The sequence below is a fragment of the Phycomyces blakesleeanus genome, assembly GCF_001638985.1.
Source record: "Phycomyces blakesleeanus NRRL 1555(-) unplaced genomic scaffold PHYBLscaffold_40, whole genome shotgun sequence".
Taxonomy (NCBI): domain Eukaryota; kingdom Fungi; phylum Mucoromycota; class Mucoromycetes; order Mucorales; family Phycomycetaceae; genus Phycomyces; species Phycomyces blakesleeanus.
The window spans coordinates 144582-160856 of NW_017265170.1; the positions used below are offsets into that span (position 1 = coordinate 144582).

The window sequence follows — 16275 nt, forward strand, 5'->3', positions numbered from 1 at the left end:
GAATATAATAAATGTTGGAAAGAGAGAAAAGAGAGAAAACTTGTAAATGAAAAAAAAAACAAAAAGAACAAAAGACCAAAGGGCCAAAAGGCCAAAAGACAGAAATTATATATTGGATTGAGTTGAAAAAAGCATGTTCAAAGCCGATTTGCACCCCATTAATTCCAGGAAGTATTAATAGAGATACGCGTATTAAAGAAATCCTGAGTATTTACAGCAACAAGTGTAATATAATAAATGGGTTCTTGCTTTTACTTTTACCATCTTTCCATTAACTATACTTTATTCTTTCGCTTAACACCTAACTTCTTTTGTATGTTAATAACACTCTATATATACAATGAATAGATATATAAAACAAATATAATTAACAATCAACTCATGTATAACATTTTATTAGATAGCTTTCAGACCATGGTTAACAATCGTCAGTCAATTGCCCCAGCTCCATCCCCGGAATATACTGAGCTTTTAAGAAGGCTCACCGCTATGGAGGAAAGTCTCAAGACCATGGATTCAAACATTGGCATTGTCATCAAGGGGAACAAAGATTCATTGGAAATACTTGATAGCATTGCTGATGCCTCTGGAGAACTTCTTGCAGTTATTGCTCCTACCACTATACCTGCTTCTGCTTCTGTCCCTTTCGCAGCTTCTTCCATTAGTTCTACTCTGGATTGGTATACAACACCTTCTGAGGCTTTTTTTGGTATCTCTTCTGCTGCTCCTTCTGTTGCTCCTTCTGTTGCTCCTTCTGTTGCTCCTTCTGTCACTCCTTCTGTCACTCCTTCTGTTGGTCCAGTGGTTCTTACTGGTGCAAACGCTGGTGAACTTAGTAAACAGGATCGCACTAGAGTTTTAGTAAGTGTTGAGATGTACAGTAGTTCATCAACATAATATCTCACACTAAGTATAGGCTCTTATCTGAGGAGAGTTGAAGAAACACAACTTCAAATCAAATAAGCTGGGACTAGTTGCAGCTAACAACAGCAAGTGCAGTTGGGATGTTAATGTTGATTACAGACTTCCACCTAACAGACAGCTGATGCATGACCTTCATGCATACCTGGCTCCAAAGGTTGTTGGGACTAGTGTTCGACAGGCTGATATTAGCAATTGTATCTACACAAACTTTTGTGGAACGAGATGCCAAGTCAAGGAATCCTATGAAGCGCGCAAAAAGACAAATTCTTGGTCAAGAAAAGCAGGTCGAGAGACCGATGTATGTTAGAAGTATATTTTGATTGCAAATTAAATGTATTCATATTAATACATTTATAAACTAGCATTTTGACTGTTGCGAGCTGACCTACCATACATTCAAGGCTGAAATTAATGTTGTTGTAAATGAGTATTGACTACTGCTGTAATTGAGAATAAGTCTGAAGGAAATAATATAAGATCTCAGCTATTCCAGTCAAAGGTGTCTACCAATTACTTTATTATTTAACACACAGGTTTAGCATGCATGATAGTGATTATATTTCATATGATGATATCACCATAATATGGGATACATCAGTGGATTATTATAAGCATAATTATAACTCATAAACACATTTACTTTCAATGTTAATACTTCATTGGGACTACACACATTTGTATAATTAATCATACATTAATTATCCCAAGATCACGTTGCTCTGATTAAGGCTCAGATAGAATCGATTACCTGACCCCAGTCATATAATTTCCCCAATCCAAAACAATATAAATAGCAGTAGTAGTTCAGTGTAGGAATCTGGTCAAACTTTGATATAAAATCCTTTCTCAATAAACAAAACCTTCACAAGTTCTCACAAATCTTTGTCCCTAATCTCAAATCTTCAATTCTTCCTCTTAAAAACTTCTTCAACTTCAACCAACACAACAGATGTGAAGGTGGGTAAGAGCTGCGACAGACTCTTACAGAAAGAAGCAATGACTGAGGGCGAATCTGAAGACAATATGCCTGGAGTCTCGAGCAACTGTGCGATTCGTACAGTGCATCCAAGTTGGAGAAGCGATGAGGTAATTTCTTTTGTTTACATTATTGTATATAGCTTTTTTTTTGTTTTTTTATGGATTTAAATGAAACAGAACTTTGATTAATCACTTATTTGTATTTAGTACAATCACTTTCTTGTGGTTGTTGATGATTTTATAAGTAATCACATGGACTTCAATTCGGGTCAGATGTTGAAGAGGTCCTTTGGTAGAGATGCTGTTTTAGCAGTCCCGCCTAGATTGACGTCCCTTCTCCCTCACTGGGCTTTTAGAGATGAGTTTCAATAAATTTTGTTTTCTTATCCTCTACATCCTCAACATCCTCCATCTGACAATGATAAACGTACCAACAAATACAAACACTATGATTATTCTTTTCTGTGTGCCTTTAAAAAAGAGAGTTATAATTTTATTATTTTTTAAATATATTGTTTTTTTTGGCAAAGGAATGACCAGCATCTTTTTTACTTTTCTGCGTGTTGTGTGCTCAGCAGTTGCTACTTCTAACATAATTCTATGCACTGGCAATACACATTGGAAATCGTCAGGAGAAAATGTTGGAAAGCAGGTTTCAACGTGTTTGTACTCTTGTGATTTATCATTTTCGGGTGTGTACCATTTGATAAATGCAAAAGTATGTTGAGAATTGTGAAGAAGTTGTGTTGGGCGGTGATGGGTGCAGAGCAAGGGAGTAAGGGATGAAGAGGTGGGTGGGGGAGTGAAAGAATGGGTGAAAATGTACTGTATTTGACCCGTGTATGCGATGATATGCTCACCAGTACTTCCAATGAACTTTGCTTGTACAAGAGAGCCACAACTTCCAGATTCACCTTTACCCTTGTAGACCTGCCCAAGGATGTTGATGTATTTCAACAGGGTGATTGTATTGTCAACAAAGTATGGTGATTCTGATGCTTGTTGAAAGTGAACTAATTGTTCATTGTTGTACGCAACTTTGTAGTATTGTAAGAGATGAACATAGTGAATGTCACTCATTGTGGTAGCAGATTTTAATGATAGAGGGAATGCGGAAGGAGGGAGAGGTTCGTTGCCTTTTACAAGTACATTTGGATCTTCAGAAGCCTCGACAAATGACTGTATGCGGAAGGTACGTTGATGGATGGATGGAATGGTGGTGGGTGTAAAGGAAGAAGTGAGTTTGGTAAGGAGAGGAAATGCAGATGTCTGGTGGGTACTCTGAAGGAAACTGTTGACAAGATCGTCTTTGTGCACATATTCAATAAATTTCTTCATAAATGTTTTTTCAAACCCAATCTTCCTGTTTGTCTTCAAATTTTTTAACAACCTGTTAAACTGCTCGAACCTGAATAGCCAATAACTGTACACTGGTCCAAAATCGCGAATTGTATCTCGAAGATGGAGGTGTAGATGCATATTACAGGTGAGGATTTTGGCGTTGTACAGCTCGTCACATCTGGTGCAAAAATTTTGAAGGAACTGATGGGCAGTGTTGACTTCATAGAATGTGATTGTTGGCTTGATCAACAGGCGGCATGCATCAAGTTAATCCAGTTTTCGAATCTGTCTTTTGCAAGAACATCTTTCAACAGGACTGGCGAGTATACGAGCACCCATGACTTCCACTCGTCTGCCTTCATATACAAAAACTGCTTTCCTATTTTCGGGTTCAAAGAGATGTATCCACCAGGCACAATCATCGTTTCTGCAGTCTTCTACATTGCTGCAAAATCGCCATCTTGAATGTCTTCGTCTTTGATCCAACGATCTATCAATCTTTTAGGCATTCCCGGGAATAAATTATGCATGGGATCAATGATTGTTCCACGTACTAGATCAAGGTATCCAAGGCGATGCAACTGCGACCATCGAACACCATTTTCGATCTCCAGCCAATGCCTTTCTGAGGGGGTACTAGCACTTTCCCACTCCTCAGCATGCAACCTGTTCTCTACACCGTCACAAAGCACCCACCGAGAGAAGTCAAACCCATGAAAGTCAACATTGACACCGTTTTCCAAGCAAGGGAAATGTCTGTTGCACTTGTAACATGCGCATGTACTGTTGTGCGAGGTGAACCTACTTGTCTTTCTTGCTGCCGGGATGTCACAGGCCACCATCATCAATGCGGCACGGACGCAGACACCACTAGGACACTCAAAAGTTGGGATTGCCAGTCCCTCATACAATCTTATCAGATCATCTACCATAGGCCGGAGATGATGGTTTATCTCTTCGGATTTGGGTTCCTTTGGGCCAGGCATCAATCCTACGAGAAGTGTGTTCTCTGGCTTGTATCTTTCATTGCGAGGCAGATTGTTTACTACCAGGTATATGGCACCAGTTGAGTGCGTGACATTATCGAAAGGTTGAAACCAGTCAATGTTGAGAGTCAACATTAATGAACGCGAATCCTTTGTGAATTGCACACCATCTTTGTCTTTGAGCTCCTTCCACATGACACCGTTGTATATGTCACACATCGTATCCACCATCTTTAGCTTGTGATTCCAATGTCTAATTTTATCCTCGAATCCTGGACGAAGAAAAAACATTCATAAAGTATTAACAATGGACTGGTACAAGTATGAACGCTTGGCCACCAAAGCACTCAATGCTGATGTTTTCGTCAATTGGCAGTTGCAAGATGAGTGTGCACCAAGCTTTACAAAATTGCAATGAGACGGGACAGATGCACTTTCTTCATACACCTTGTGACAATCCTGACACACAACAAATTTCTTTATGCCTTTGGTCATGGCTGAGAAACCTGTCATGCGCTGAAGACCAGGAAGGCTCAAGGGCAGTTGGAAATCCTGCTCGTAAATTGTCAAAAGCTTGTTGATGAACTCGATCAAGACAACAGCGCCCTTGTCAACCACATAGTGGGAAGCAAACATCACCACAAAAGTAGCAATGAACCTGTGCACTGGGTTCTGGGGCATATCGGGGGTGGCAAAAGGGTCTATTATAAAAAAAATTAATGCTTTTTTTTAAAAATTTTTAACACTAACTGACCTTCACTATTCAATTCATTGTTGTCGAGCTCAATAACATCATCTTTGCTTTCGTCTTCACTGATTTCATTGCTGTTGCTTCCACTGTCATCATTGTCGCCATTGCTGATTGCATCATTAGTAACGGAAACGTCTTCAGTGTCAGACATTGAAGCTCCTTCCCAAACAGATGAGTTTGTCTGAGTGTACGATTCTTCCAGGGCTCCGGGTTGATGGGTTAAGATAGCTACATTTAGAATATAACACTTGGTTAATATCTAACAGTTTCTGAATTAAATAAATCTTACGTTCATCATCGACCTCCATCGTATTTCTTTGGGTAGACATGTCTATTACAACATGTTATTTCATGGATTACAATACAATTAAATAAATTCAAATATTGTACCCCTTTCACATCTTATGGCATTTAGTCTTGCCCTTTTGTTATGACGTTAAGCAGTTCTTCTGGCAACAAAACTATAGCTGAGATCGTTCTGACTACATCCAGCACAATGGCACTTTTTGTTGTAGAGTTCAGGAATTGTAGACATAATATTTATTTATTTTTACTTTGAAGTGTTAAGAGAAAAAGGAAACAAGTACAACATTTACTAAATTTACTATGTCTTTATAATGAATTGTTATGTCTTTATAATAATAAGAATAAATAATATTTTCGCCTGATGTATCCAAGCCAATAGAAAACCGGAAAACAGTGTTTTCATCTTGAACACACAAAAAAAGCTGAGATGAAAAAATAGCCCAGATTTTCTATTGTTATGATTTAACTTTGTACATAGTAATTCCCGTATGTTTTTCTAGTGTACATAACTCGATCAAACGGTTGGAACCAGTTGATGTTCAGGGTCAACATCAACAAGCAGTTGCTGTCAACAAAAGGAACGCCATCAATATCTTTCAGCTTGTTCTACATTGCACTGTCATATATGTCAAACATGATCCCCTCTACTTTTGGACCACGGTTCCATGAATTGATCTGGCATTTGAATTCAGGGCAAGAGAACAGAGATGTTATTGACTTAACAACAGAGTAGTAAACATAAGTTCTTCTAGAAGTTGTGGACTGTCTTTTTTATTTGAACAAGGTGTTGTTGCAAAGATTATTGGTGCCAAACTTGCGGAATGTACAACAAGGAGGGGTGAATCCATTGTTTTCATAAATGTCATGGCACTTGCTGCATGCAATATATTTTTTGATCCTGTTTGTTAAGGTATTAAAATCTGCCATGCTTTTGAGACCGGAAATGCTAACAGGAAGGTGAAACGGATCTCTGAACAGCTCAAGGATTTTGTTCATGATGGCAATGAGAATAACAGCACCTTTGTCAACTATGTACAATGATAGGAACAGCGCAAGAGCCTTTACAATAAAAGAATGAATGAAACTCAACTCTGAGTTAGATTCGGAGAAGTATTCTTTGTTTTAGGGAAAAAATGTATTAATATTCAGTGAATCATTAAATAGCCAAACCCTATTCATAAGAAAGATACAAACCTTTGTCCTCAATATTATCTTCAACATTGTCATCATCGTCTTCATCAGAATCAACATTGTTAGAATCTTTGTCTTCTTGATTACCAAATATGTCATCAGCTTCAGAAAGAGATAAGACTTGAGTAATAATTAGTGCGCTTATATATGTTTCAGTGTTGTTTTCCAAGTCTACTAAAGTATAACAAAATAAGTTAGACTTGAAAAAAAATCTAAAAAAAAAGTTTTTTTTTTACTAAAGTCATAATCTATGTCACTGAAATTGTCTATGGCCTCAAAGTATTGTTCATCATCAATAATAACATCAGAAGTAGTTTCTTGAATAGTCTATGGGATAGTTTCAATCAAAGTTGTAGTTGCTGCTATATTATGTTATATATGTTATTAATTGAGATACAAATAATTTATAATTCAAAGATATAAAGCAGATTATACAATTCTTACATCTCTTATTATTACAATAATCATGAAGTCCAGCATTCTCTTTTCTCTTATGCAATTTAAATATCTGAATAGATACTTTATTGCATCTACCAGATTTGTTCTTGCAAACAGGACAGAAGCATAAATGTGTTTTTTTTGATTGACAGATTGGTGCCATTACTTAAGAGTTATATGAAAAATATTATAGTTTAATAGTAAGGAAGACAAAAATTTATTCCGGTACAGTTTATTTTATTAAATTTGAGTTTGATATCTTGTTCTGATACTAAACAACTCTCAATAACTAATAAAATTGTTGAAAAGAGAACCCAACATCAAAATCTAGAAAAAGTGTCTGAGATAGAAATTTTGTCTTTCTATCTCAAGAATCCTAGAAATCTATTGTATATAAAATTCAGACACTTTTTTACAGTGTAATTTGTTCTTTATTATCATTAAGTACAAATAAAATAAAATAATTATTAAGTCATAATCATGAAGATAATTATGCTTGTCAGAAAATATAATAAAAATAATGTTAATTCCAAGTTGATTTGTTCAGTTAAATATAATTAGAAAATAAGATACAATTTGTGGTTGCATGAAGTTATTGTTGACAGGATGATACTTTTTCATTGTACTTATTAGTGTTTTGCTCTATGAATAGAAGAATTACTTTCTATTCAGCCTCGGCCACTATCGGAAAATCAAAAAAATAGAATATAGTTTTTCTAGAATTACAAAGAATTCTGCAACATTACTGCACTGGTGGACAACCAAAATTTCGTTGAGAGCTGACCATTTTTACAACACTCCATGTCACAAGTGTTGCGTGTGATATGTGGTTGTGTGTAGAAGATGTACAAGAAAAGATAAATGTATGTAAGAAGAGGAATTGAAAAAAGAGATTGAGGAATTGGGCTCAATATTGAATAAATTGGGATGATAAAATAGTCTTTTTGTTACCAAATAGACCAGTTAAAGAAATTAAAAGGGAAACTAACACTAAGGTAAGTGTAAATAATTTGAATGATTAGAGAAATAGTTAAACTAAAAGAAGAGATGTAAATAATACTAATTCTAAAAAGTTAACTATGGGAAAGAAATGTTTAACAGAGTAAAGAATTTAGCAAAAAAAAATTTGCTATAATAAATTTACTAAGAGATAAAAAAAATTGGGACAAAATAATAAAATAAAAGGGGATGGTCAATCTTTCATGAAGATTTGACAGAAAAATAAATAAAACAGAAGAAATTTCTCAAAAGAAATCAAAGATAATAGACAGCATCTTAAAGAAAACTTGTATTAGAAAAAATTGATAGTTGTTTATTGATTGATTTTAGAGAGATATTTATACTACTTTATAGATAAAATATATGGCAAAAATAGGCTAGATAAAACTCGATCAGATAATCATAAATAAAAATATAAAGAAAAATAAATATATAAATATTTTGTCATGATAGAAGAAATAGATAAAGTTATAATATATAACTACAAGAAAAGGAAAATATTAGAAAGAAGTATGTTATAAATAAAGAGTAAAACTATTCAGTTAACAATTTTGGTAAAGTAGTGTTTAAGAGAAAGTGTCACATTTAGTGTGCAAGAATAAAATAAAAAGAAAAGGGAGAAAACAATTTCGGGAAAAATAAAGGGGAAAAGACTTTAATATTCAGAAAATCAGTCTTAAAAAAAAGGTGATTTTGTGAAAATGAAAGAAAGAAATTAAAATTAAAATTAAAATGTTAAAGAAAAATTAAAAAGGGATTTTCAAAAGAATTTCTGAACTTGGTTGAATATGGTTTTTGGTTTGCGGCTAACATAGTTTAAACACCATGTACTACAAGCAACTGCACCGGCTTTAGCTCAGTTGGTAGAGCGGAGGACTGTAATGTCATTGTAATCCTTAGGTCACTAGTTCGAATCTGGTAAGCCGGATGCTTTTGTCAGACATAATTTTTGTTGTGCCGGATCTGGGTTGGTCTTCCTTTTACTATTGTCGGTCATTATTTTGATGAATCCGAGAAATCGGGATAATTGACCACAGCAGTTCTGTATGTCAAAGATACCTCATAGATAATGAACCGCAGTAATGTCTTGTAAAGATTAACCACAGTAATATCTTCTGAGCATCAACCGCAGTAAAAGGACTTCTCTTGTAATTAAATAGAGTATAATAGTTTACTGCGGATAATGCGCAGTATTAGTTTAGAAAACTATATAACACAATTCAATTCCTATCAATAAAAAGCACCTTTTATCCTCTCTTCGATTTTACATATACTCTCCGATCCCCAGTGGGTTTGACCTTTTGACTTTGCTATAGTAAAAGGAAGACCATCCCAGATCAGGAACGACACTATAACAAAATCAAAATGTCAAGTTTCGATCTGGTATTTCTTTTCTGGCACTTGTAACTAAGTCGCAGAATCAATACCACTAGGGATCGTTAAGTTTTTAAGAATAGTTTTTAGATAAAAATAAATATGATTTTTATTAAATGTAATTCTTGACTATTTATACAAAACAATTGTTGTTTTCTAGCTAAAAGAATAGCTACAAAAATATGTCTTAGATGGCAGTTATCCAGTAATATCTCTACAAGTATATTCCTCATCTCCAACATTGAAAACATAGACAAAAGACTAATTGGCAATGTCAAGATCTTTTATTCTAAAAAGTCAACTATTATTGGTTGCTTGCAATTCTCAATTTTGAATGCCGATGTCAACTCTGATATTCGTTTACAATTCTCAGTAAGTTTGACCAATTGTCAGAGTTAATATCGGCAATCAAAATTGGAATTTACAAGCAACCAGTAATAGTTGACTTTTTAGAATAAAAGATCTTGACATTGCCAATTAGTCTTTTGTCTATGTTTTCAATGTTGGAGATGAGGAATATACTTGTAGAGATATTACTGGATAACTACCATCTAAGACATATTTTTGTAGCTATTCTTTTAGCCAGAAATCAAATATCATTTTGTATAAATAGTTAAGAAATATATTTAATAAAAAGTATCTTTTATTTTTTATCTAAAAACTATTCATAAACTTGACAATCCCCAGTGATATTGATTCTGCGACTTAGTTACAAGTGCCAGAAAAGAAATATCAGACCGAGACTTGGCAAAACAATGTTGTTCCCAATCTGTGTTGGTATTTCTTTTACTATAACAAAGTCAAAAGGTCAAACCCACTGAGGATCAAGGAATATACGTAAAATCAAAGAGAGGATAAAAGATACCTTTTATTAATATGAATTGAATTGTCTTATATAGTTTTCTAAACTAATACTACACATTATCCACAGTAGTTATTATTTATATTTAATTAAAGAAATAGTCATTATACTGCAGTTAATGCTCAGAAAGATATTACTGCGCATAAAGAAGTACTGCGGTTAACTATCTTCAGATTTTATGGATTCATCAAAATAATGCCCGACAACAATATCAAAAAAAAACTTAGCAAAAACAGCGTTAAAAAGGTCGTGCCGAGGATCGAACTCGGATTGGTAGATTCAAAGTCTACCGTGATAACCATTACACCACACAACCTTATTGTATTGGCACAAGTAATAAAACATATTGTTACAAACATGTTGTAGACAGGTCCGGCTTTTGGCCATGTCGTGATGTCTGGTATCAGAAGGTCAGTCTGCTCGGTGGGTTTGTTCAGTGGTTTTTTGTGACATATCGTCCCAGTTATGAGAGGCTGACGTCAATGGTTTTTTGATGTAGTGCTGTGCTCCCGGTGGTAAGAGGAGAATTTTTCTGTGCACAGGAAAAATCTTGTTTCAATTCCCTGTTTCTTCTACAAACAATACTTTTTCCTTTTTCTTTATTAACATATTTATCTATATTGTACTTATTCGAAATCATAGTCTCCTATGCTAGTAAAATTCTTTTTCTACAATGCACATAATTTATCTTGTCAACATCTCCGTGCAATATCAGTACCTTCATTATTATATTTTTACTGTATTTTTATTCATATATTTTATCCTTGCTGTATTAATTATTCATCATTCTATTTTTATTATGTTATTTTTTCCGAACTTCTATTATCAACTTAAAATCTTGTCAACTATAAAAAGAGAAGTAAACTCAACTCAATAAAAAAATCAATCAATCCTTTGATCAGTTTCAGTATTTATTTCTTGTTTTCTTCTCTTTGTGATCTATACCATCTTGCAACATAACATATTGATTCCTTGGTTTTAGAAAGGCTGTTTGTCAATTTTGATCTTCTTGTCAGTTATTACTTTTCTGTTTTGTTCTTTTCTTTTCATACACATTTCTCTCTCTTGATTTTAACAACAATTCTATTGGTTATTCTTTCTTTTCTTATCTGTCAACTATTGCTGCTTGCCACCTTTTGCTGTATCCGTCTTTTGTTCTATTCTATTATCATTGTATTTTATTTGCCAAGTGATCCATTACAATCTACAACAAACCTAACACATCACACATCAATTTAAGCATCGACCAAAAACGTATCTTTGTTTGATATGACATCAACATATGGACAGACTAGTAAGTTATGGACAGTGCAAAGTTATGACTCCATCTCCGGACATGACAAAATCTGATTTCTTGGATTTATTTTCTTTCTTCTTTTTTTTCTTTTTTTCTTGCTATCAACATTTAAATTCCCACTGGACTTTAAATGCTTTTTTCTTTTTTTTCTATTTTTCATTGATTTTTATTTTCTTTTTAGCTTGCTTTCCTTTGCATTGCACTTGTTCCTTTACTCTTCTTGATATTACTTCTTTAGTATACTTCCAAAAAGTTCATATTTTTTAGTAGTTTGATTATTTCTATTTTTGATTATTTTTGATTATTTCATTTTGTGATTATGCCCAAAGACCTGTACACTCTTCTAAATAATCATCATTTAGCATAAAATATATCTAGATTGTTATCTTGTACATAGTTGTTAATTAGTATATAAAAGAGACATTTTTATCCCAATAAAATTTATTCAGTTTTCTTCTATATTTCTTTTGAACATTGTCATTGAGCTTGAGCTATTGTCTTGCAGGAAATACTAAGTTGCACACTATTAGAATGTACAAGTACTGTCTCACTGTTTATTTGCTTGTCTGCTTGTCCATTTGTCCATTTATCCATTTGTCTATCTGTCTGTTGTCCATATATCTGTTTCGATCTATTTCAAGTCCCATTTATTGTCTAAACTCCTTCTTGTTGGATTGTCCTGAGCGAAATCACAAGAATATAACTATATATATAATATATATTATATTTCTGACCAGTTGTACTATACACTATAACTCAACATGCATCAGTGTTGACAGGTGTGTGACACAAAGTCTTGTAATAATGGTCAGCTCTCAATGCAATCTTGATTGTCTGGCAGTGCAGTAATGTTGTGAAATTCTTTGGAATTCTAGAAAAATTATATTCTATTATTTTTTTTGATTTTCTGACAGTGGCCGAGGTTGAATAGAAAGCAATTTTTCTATTTGTAGAGAAAAACACTAATAAGTACAACAAAAAGACATCATCCTGTCAACAATAACTTCACACAATCACACATCGTATCTTATTTTCTTACTATATTTAACTGAACGAATCAACTTGGAATTAACATTAATTTTATTATATTTTCTTACAAGCATAATTATCTTTATCACTATGACTTAATAATTATTTTATTTTATTTATACTTAATGATAGTAAAGAACAAATCACATTTAATAGATCATTAATTATATAACTTTTTATTATATTTTTCAATAATTTTATTTATTTAATTATTCAACAAGTCAATTGCAAAACTATAAATATTGCAATATTTGCAGTTAATAAACATTGATTTTTCTTTGTCTTATATTCTAATAACAAGTTTTCTTAATATTTAATGCTGTTGATTTTTTACTTGCTTAATTATCCGAGTATATTGAGTCAAGTCTATTGAGATTGATTAATAGTACTGTTTTTCTCTTATTTTTCTCTTATTGATTTTATTATTTTTAATTCTACATTCTCTTTTGAGTTTGTCTTTTTCTCTCTTGTGGAAAAGAGAGGTTCTGTGGTATTTCAGGTACAAAACAGTAGAAAAATAATAAATTTGATAATAGAGATGTATAGAAATACTTTGAGATTGTATATCAGTTTTTTTTGTTCATAAATAAAAAGTATCCCTTTTTATAAGAAAACATAATCTGCTCTTGTCATTACGTCTTAGTTTCTTAAGGCTTTCTTCCTTTACTATATTTGGTTATTAGAGTGTATTTACTGCTTAACTAGTGTTGGTGTTACAATTATGACATCAAGTCATAAATTGTACTCCTTTAGCTCTAAGCTATTCTTTTCTCTTTTATACTAGAGCTTTAGGACTTTCTACTAAATTAGCTCCATATCAATCTGACACAGTTTACTTGGCAGTATGATATAATTATCTTAACAATCTTTAAGATATTATCTACAGTACTAACTGTAATAATTATTGGACTGAATACTTAATCATTTATATATATTTTTATACTGACAAGATGATAGCTACTATGCTATCCCAATATGAATATGTTTTTATATGTGATAAATCCAACATCCGAGTGTCTAGGTCACCACAGGTTCTTTTACATCTACAAACCTATTCAAACTTCGAAAACAGTGATAACATATCACCTGTCAACGTTTATCACAAATACAAGTACCACACACATCATGTGTAAAACACATCTGTACTGTGCAATCATGTCATGATGTCCAGTACTGGAATGCTGATCTGCTCAATGGGTTTGTCAGGCAGTTTGTCATGAAGTGCTGTTCTGGTTATGAGAGGCTGATGACAACGATTTATTGATGTGGAGCTGTGCCCTCAGTAGTAAGAGGAAATTTTTACATGCACAGGAAAAATCTTGTTTTCTTTCTCTGTTTCTTTTACACACAATACTTTTTCCTTTTTTCTTTGTTAATATATACTGTAAAAAAATCCACACGTATTTTTTGATATTTGTAACTTTTTGCCTAAAACTCATAACTTGGAAAGTCCAATATAAACTTACTAAGTTTAGTATATGCTAAACCTATTTTAATACTCGGAAGTGTAATGACTATGAGTAAATGAGTTTGAATTCAGAGACTAGTTTAGGCAACTAGGCAATGAGAGAAGTTTGAGCTTAAGAAAAATGCTTTTTATTGATAGAAGAAACAACAAGTATTTATACTCTTTAGCTAGATAGAGAGAACACATTCAAACATATATCAGGGGGTTTTATTATCTCTTAGTATTTGGAAAGCGGATGTTTGAATACTGAAATGATTGGCCAAGAAGAATCTGAATATAATTAAAATATGTAGATTTAATTCAAAGGAAATGATTTTCAGATTGAAATTTAGGATAGATCATTTTAATGTCTTAAAATACCTAGAGCAAAAGTTTTTCAATTTATTTATCTCTCTTACATAATTCTATTTTATATATCAACTTTTTATAAGCTAAGTTTCCAATATAAGTAATAAAAATTAACTTAATTATTTAGAATAAAATATTAGGTTCAAGAATAAAATGATTAATTAAAAAGAGGATGCAATAATTTTCATTTTATAATTATTTTCATTATATTACGGGAAATCGGATGTTAAATTATATTGATTTATAGTGTTTAATGTCAAAATCCATGTCTTAAAATGTCACCATAAAATTGATGTTATTTATCAGAGATATTTTTTTTTATTTTTTAACATAAATCCATGTCGACATTAATTTATGTTTATTTGTGTCAAAATAGAGCAACATAAATACATCAGCAAACTCATGTCTTTTGATGTTAACATAAAACATCATTTTTAAACATAAATCCATGTTGACATCAATATATGTCTAAATATGTTGAAAAAAAAAGATGGTTGACATAGGGGTTTTTTTCTTAAAAAAAAGTTTTATATTTTGAAGCAGACATATAATTTGTCTTCTAAAGAGAGAGAAGATAAAGTAATTGCATAACCTTGAACGTTTGCAAGATTAATAATACAGTAAGAGTTCTCTATTTCTTTTATCGCTGACAAGTTCACAAATAACCTGCTCCTTTTATCTTCTTCCAAAACCTGTTTTCCTTTTACCAGTGCTAAACAATGGCCTTGATAGTCAAACATGGCTTAAATGTTGCTTATAGAAAGTTTTAAAGGCATGTCCAGGGTGATCTCTTTTGAAATTATATCAATCCCGTCTCTTTCTCTAATTTTCTTTACTGTCTGATGATTGCCAGCAACTGTATACTCTACTCTGTTAACTATGGGCACTTTTGAGTCGAAGGGTATGTTTTCACAAACACAGAAATTTAGCAACATTTTATCAAAAGGTATGTTCTTGGCATCAAGCATCATATCCAACTCGTCAGAAGAAATATTCGTACAGTCAGCTTCATGAGTTTCATCCCTTTTGTTGAGTTCGTAGTGCCATTTTTGTTTTGCACTCGCAAAATTATTATGCATAAAGCTTACAGCATTTTCCCCTGGCTTTGAACGCGACTTTATGTTTTCTTTGCATAGGTCTATAGTTCTTTCCAATGCACGAGCACTATACTCTTTTAGCGGACCCATCTCTGTTATATATTTGCTGAGGTGTAACAGGTAGTGCTGGTTTATAGTGAAGCATTTCCCTCCAACAAGCTCTTGCAGAAATGCATGCCATATATTTACATGATGTTCAATGGCTGAGACATCTTCCGTACTGATATATAGCTTCTCTGATAGCTGGCAAACCAAGGAAAGCAATGCAAGGGCCTCAGCCGTTCTATCCATACAACTTATAACGGTCTCAATTTCAGTTCCAATGCTTTGTTCCTCAGGATCAATTTCATTGCTTTGATTCAGGATTGTTGCTTTGGCAGCTTTACCTTTTCCTTTTCTTTTCTTTTCGTTTTTCAATTTTATCTTCAGGTCTTCAGTTTGAAGTTCTAGAGCTTCAACCAGCAGAGTAGGAACCACAAACATCAAGAAGTCAATATAATCAACGGCTCTACCATAGCTAGCAGAGGTTGCCATATTTAAAAAGCTTCCATCCTTGCTATGATGGTTGCTAAGGGCTTGTGCTAACAGAAGTTTTTTACCCAAAGTAACTCTGTATGGCTTCCTTAGAAATAACGGGTTTGAGATATCAGATTTCTTTTGCCTATTATCAGTGACTATTGCCCACAGGTGCTTGCTAATATTTTGACCCCAAAGATGTAGTTCGTTGAGTCCAAAAAAACATGTTCCAGTAAAACTTGATAGAATACCAAAAGGAGTGGGTTTCTTAATTCCATATTCAGCATCACCCTCAATAAAACTCTGTCTGCTTCTATTGTTACTAGTAGCCATGTTGCTGAAATATATGTCTCTTTGGTTTTTCTGCTGC

The 16275-nt window shown here is 33.1% G+C and overlaps 6 protein-coding genes and 2 non-coding genes across 8 annotated transcripts; 3 read left to right on the forward strand and 5 right to left on the reverse strand.

Annotated features, from left to right (window-relative positions):
• Positions 1-414: 414 nt before the first annotated feature.
• PHYBLDRAFT_152956 (hypothetical protein) lies at positions 415-1358 on the forward strand (the record flags this gene model as incomplete). Its single annotated transcript, XM_018433039.1, has 3 exons — positions 415-861; positions 965-1222; positions 1287-1358. 3 exons carry the CDS (start codon positions 415-417, stop codon positions 1356-1358), a joined length of 777 nt encoding a protein of 258 aa, XP_018283969.1.
• Positions 1359-1920: 562 nt separating this feature from the next.
• PHYBLDRAFT_152957 (hypothetical protein) lies at positions 1921-2274 on the forward strand (the record flags this gene model as incomplete). The annotated part of the gene is made up of 2 exons (XM_018433040.1): positions 1921-2010; positions 2110-2274. The coding sequence occupies 2 exons, from the start codon at positions 1921-1923 to the stop codon at positions 2272-2274; spliced, it is 255 nt and encodes an 84-aa protein (XP_018283970.1).
• A 1214-nt stretch (positions 2275-3488) lies between these two features.
• Positions 3489-3680, reverse strand: PHYBLDRAFT_160715 (hypothetical protein; the record flags this gene model as incomplete). The annotated part of the gene is made up of 1 exon (XM_018434237.1): positions 3489-3680. A coding segment is annotated over one exon (192 nt), but the record flags the coding sequence as incomplete, so codon positions are not given.
• Positions 3681-3749: 69 nt separating this feature from the next.
• On the reverse strand, positions 3750-4283 carry PHYBLDRAFT_102198 (hypothetical protein; the record flags this gene model as incomplete). The annotated part of the gene is made up of 1 exon (XM_018427683.1): positions 3750-4283. A coding segment is annotated over one exon (534 nt), but the record flags the coding sequence as incomplete, so codon positions are not given.
• A 1774-nt stretch (positions 4284-6057) lies between these two features.
• Positions 6058-6957, reverse strand: PHYBLDRAFT_152959 (hypothetical protein; the record flags this gene model as incomplete). The annotated part of the gene is made up of 4 exons (XM_018433041.1): positions 6058-6314; positions 6481-6651; positions 6714-6804; positions 6922-6957. 4 exons carry the CDS (start codon positions 6955-6957, stop codon positions 6058-6060), a joined length of 555 nt encoding a protein of 184 aa, XP_018283973.1.
• A 1802-nt stretch (positions 6958-8759) lies between these two features.
• Positions 8760-8842, forward strand: PHYBLDRAFT_t288. Its single transcript has one exon. It is a non-coding gene; the product is annotated as a tRNA-Tyr (tRNA).
• Positions 8843-10394: 1552 nt separating this feature from the next.
• On the reverse strand, positions 10395-10466 carry PHYBLDRAFT_t289. The gene has a single exon. It is a non-coding gene; the product is annotated as a tRNA-Gln (tRNA).
• Positions 10467-14610: 4144 nt separating this feature from the next.
• On the reverse strand, positions 14611-16238 carry PHYBLDRAFT_175673 (hypothetical protein; the record flags this gene model as incomplete). The annotated part of the gene is made up of 2 exons (XM_018437543.1): positions 14611-14760; positions 15129-16238. 2 exons carry the CDS (start codon positions 16236-16238, stop codon positions 14611-14613), a joined length of 1260 nt encoding a protein of 419 aa, XP_018283974.1.
• Positions 16239-16275: the final 37 nt, after the last annotated feature.